The sequence below is a fragment of the Sprattus sprattus genome, assembly GCF_963457725.1.
Source record: "Sprattus sprattus genome assembly, chromosome: 5".
Classification (NCBI taxonomy): Eukaryota; Metazoa; Chordata; class Actinopteri; order Clupeiformes; family Clupeidae; genus Sprattus; species Sprattus sprattus.
The window spans coordinates 19,517,539-19,521,473 of NC_137924.1; the positions used below are offsets into that span (position 1 = coordinate 19,517,539).

The window sequence follows — 3,935 nt, forward strand, 5'->3', positions numbered from 1 at the left end:
ACCATCAGCACCGGTTCCCCTCAAGGCTGCGTTCTTTCCCCTCTACTTTTCTCCCTGTACACCAACAGCTGCACCTCCAGTCACCAGTCCGTCAAGCTCCTCAAGTTCGCGGACGACACCACCCTCATTGGGCTCATCTCTGGTGGGGATGAGTCTGCCTACAAGTGGGAGATTGACCATCTGGTGACCTGGTGTGGACAGAACAATCTGGAGCTCAATGTGCTGAAAACAGTGGAGATGATAGTGGATTTCAGGAAGAACCCAGCCTCACCCACCCCCATCACCCTGAGAGACGCGCCAGTTGACAGTGTTGAGCCAATCGGCTTCCTGGGCACCATCATCTCCCAGGACCTCAAGTGGGAGTTAAACATCATCTTCCTCAACAAAAAGGCACATCAGAGGATGAACTTCCTGCGGCAGCTGAAGAAATTCAACCTGCCAAAGGCAATGATGTTGAACTTTTACACCTCCATCATTGAGTCCATCCTCACGTCCTTCATCACCATCTGGTACACTGCTGCCACTGCCAAGGACAAAGGCAGACTGCAGCGTGTCATTCGTTCAGTGGAGAAGGTTATTGGCTGCAATTTGCCATCTCTCCAGGACCTGTATGGATCCAGGACCCTGAGGCGTGCGGGGAAGATTATGGCCGACCCCTCCCACCCTGGTCACAAACTCTTTGTGACCCTCCCCTCCGGCAGAAGGCTGCGGTCCATCAGGACCAAAACCTCACGCCACCAGAGCAGCTTCTTCCCGTCTGCGGCTGGCCTCGTTTACAAGGCCCTGGACCCCACCCCCCAACACGGACTAAACCTGAACTCTGTATTGCACACTGGTCCTGCATTTTCCATTTAATATATTCTGTACATTTTTAAATATATTCTATATTTAGTTTTTCCTATAATTAATAATTTAATATGTGTATAATAACTAATATTTGTATAGTTTATTGTGTATGTTTATTGTTTGCACCAACGTCCCACAAAAAAAATCCTGGTAGGTGAAAACCTACTTGGCAGTAAAAACCTTTCTGATTCTGATTCTGATTTCTGATAATAACTACATGATACATACTACATGATACATACATAGATTTATTTGGTCATTGTTTTTTTTAACTCATTACAAAATCATTCATGTTTATCCCTGCAAATGTCTGAACATTTGTAACGTACTGGCACTGTGGGTCCAATATTTTTTTCATTAGCTAGTCTCCTCCTTATAAAAATAGTTAAAAAAATCATCACTTATTGCAATGTAAATTTTTCAATTTCAATTTTGGTGGTCTGCAATCAGATCCTCCATAACTTCGCTCTCATTAGTCATAAGGGCTTTGAACAGACGCTCTGCCTGTTTTTTGACAGTTGTGCTATCCAGCAGCATCCTCATCCGATCCTCTTCCGTCTTCTCTGCTGCCACTCTTGAGGCCCTTTCCGAGTTGAAACCCTCCTGCGTCAGCTGGTCCAGAATGGGTATCGTGTTTTTCACCAACCGAATAAGTTGACAGCGATTCTTCTTGAGGAATAGAAGTTTATCTAAATAAAAAGAAAACAGAAAAAGTCATTAAGAGAATACAACCCACATAATCCATTTCATAGGTATTCTGGCATAATATAAAACAGCCACATGTTTACAGCTTAATATGTAGACTAATCCATTTTGTTCAGTTTTACATCAGAAAGCAGAATCGTTTTTAGATCTGCAGAGGTAATAAAGACATTCTTAATGTCAATTTTTTCACAATGCCATAACCTGATATTTTTTTAAAGTATGCATTAAGTGACTGTGATTTAGTGACTTTAAGCAAAATGGAATCCAATGTAAAGACAGAAGTTTCTTTGCTCTTGAAACTTTTTTCCGATTTTGTTTTCATTTCACATTGACTATGTATCGCAAAAATATTTCCTGGAAAAACTACATGTACCAGTATTGCATTTTACATTTGTATGATTGACATGTGCCCCTATACTTGTATAATTGTAGCACTCATTTCCATGTCATGAAGTAGGCTGCAGTTATCCTGTGGGGTAAATGCCATATTTTTCACCAGATGTCTGGTATTTCAGCTATTTCAACTGTAAAGGATTACACTGTGGTCTGTTCAGCAGATGAAGCATGCTTTAAAACCTTACCATGCTGTAATGGCTGCCTTCAGGCAATGGCACCAAGGCAATAGCGACCAGCCCTTTTGTGCTGTGGCATACACTTGGCAAATGGCATGGCATCTTTGTGTGTATGGTATGTCAAATAGGATTACCAAAAATAAGATGCCTTGCCAGCTAATGTTAGCATATCTGCTGACTGGCATACTGTATGCCTATGCCCTATATGATTGCATTTTGTGGCATATCTGATGGCAAGTCAAACTGGCATATTCCTATTATTTATGTGACATTTATTTTCTGGTCATATAGGCATGTGCCAGTCAAGATTGGCTTCAAATTTGAAAACTTCTAGACGTCACAATACAGGCATAGATGTCACACACATACCCCAAAACTGGCCTTCACCCCGTAGCTTACATTCAAATCTGTATTTATATGTCACGAATCCCACTCACTTTTAGTTCGTTTTTCTGTCTGGTTTCGCTTTCATGCCTTGCAATCAACTCATCCCTCTCACCTGGTTTTATTTTTGTCATAATATCCATGTGCCAATCAAAATAGGGTAGGCTTTGCAACAAAGTTTGACTGCATTTGACAATAGCATAACATATAGGGCACCATGCCTGTAAGTGCTATATAATATTACCCCTCTCTTTATTATGTTGATAAGACAGCTGAGTAAGACTTCACCTGTTATCTGAATATCAATGTCCACTGAGCCATTTGTTGTACTTCCACCTATGCAGATAATAAACAAAAGGGCATTGTAATTTCAAGTCAACATTCATACTATAGTTAAATCTTTGTTATTTCCACAACCTCTTTTACGCACTCATTTAAAGCGTTGGGGAAAGCATCTAAGCAACTCCCCTAGTTTAGCTCAGAAACAGAAAATAAGGCGATATTTAAAATGTAAGTAGCTGACTGTAATTGTAACTTTGCATTCGAACTCTTAGCACTGTCCATGTTGCTGCAGCACAAATATATAATAGTTTACCAGATGGAGAGTCTATCCATTTGGCAAGCTCTGGATACGTTTCTTTTATTCTGGGGTGCTCCAGCGCCAGAAGAAAGTTTTTGCAAGTTTCCTCTCCCTTTGCATACACCTTGTCAATAAGTTCGCCATTGGACTCATCCGGGTTTTTCATGCTTTTTAAGGCATTGTATTCAGCGTCAGTTATAATTCGTTTTGAATGAACGTGTTGTAAGATCAGGGTACTATCAACCCGCAGCCATTCCGTGAGATCGACTTTCTTCTCTTTGATAAGCTCCTTCTTCTAGGAGAAAAGACAAGCACTCTTACATCTGGTTTAAATTAAACTGTGTACCATTGATTCTGATTATTTAATGTCCAACTTACCGACAGAGCCATCCTTACGACCACGGGCTTAGAAGAATCAATCTATATTTCGTTTCGATTGAACTTCCTCATTTCTTTTAGTTTCGTTTTCAAACATTAAGGCGGCGTCAGTAACTGTACAGTAAGAGGGCTGAACATGACAAGATAGGGCAAGTAAACGGCTACAACATGTGGGGCTGGGGCCTAATCGGTTGCATCACTCATGCTAAATTCCTTCCTTCCTCAATTCCTTCAGACAGCTGTATGTACTGGTGCACGTTGACACATCTGCCATATGCAAAAGCGTGCCATATGCAAAAGCGTGGAAAAAAAATATAACCACCAAGGCTACATTCATTTAAGATCATTTATTCATTTGCTCCTTGGCTGTTCCCCCAAAAGCCCATCACCATAGCTTCAACTTCTGTGAATGGCTTTGCCAGTGACAGACAGTTATCCTAGTCCAGACCTGGGCATTGTACGGCCCGCCG

At 41.3% G+C, this 3,935-nt stretch overlaps 1 protein-coding gene across 1 annotated transcript; it reads right to left on the reverse strand.

Annotated features, from left to right (window-relative positions):
• Positions 1-1,243: 1,243 nt before the first annotated feature.
• On the reverse strand, positions 1,244-3,253 carry LOC308366061 (uncharacterized protein; the record flags this gene model as incomplete). Its single annotated transcript, XM_080839696.1, has 3 exons — positions 1,244-1,535; positions 2,796-2,843; positions 3,103-3,253. The coding sequence occupies 3 exons, from the start codon at positions 3,251-3,253 to the stop codon at positions 1,273-1,275; spliced, it is 462 nt and encodes a 153-aa protein (XP_080695822.1). The 3' UTR covers positions 1,244-1,272.
• Positions 3,254-3,935: the final 682 nt, after the last annotated feature.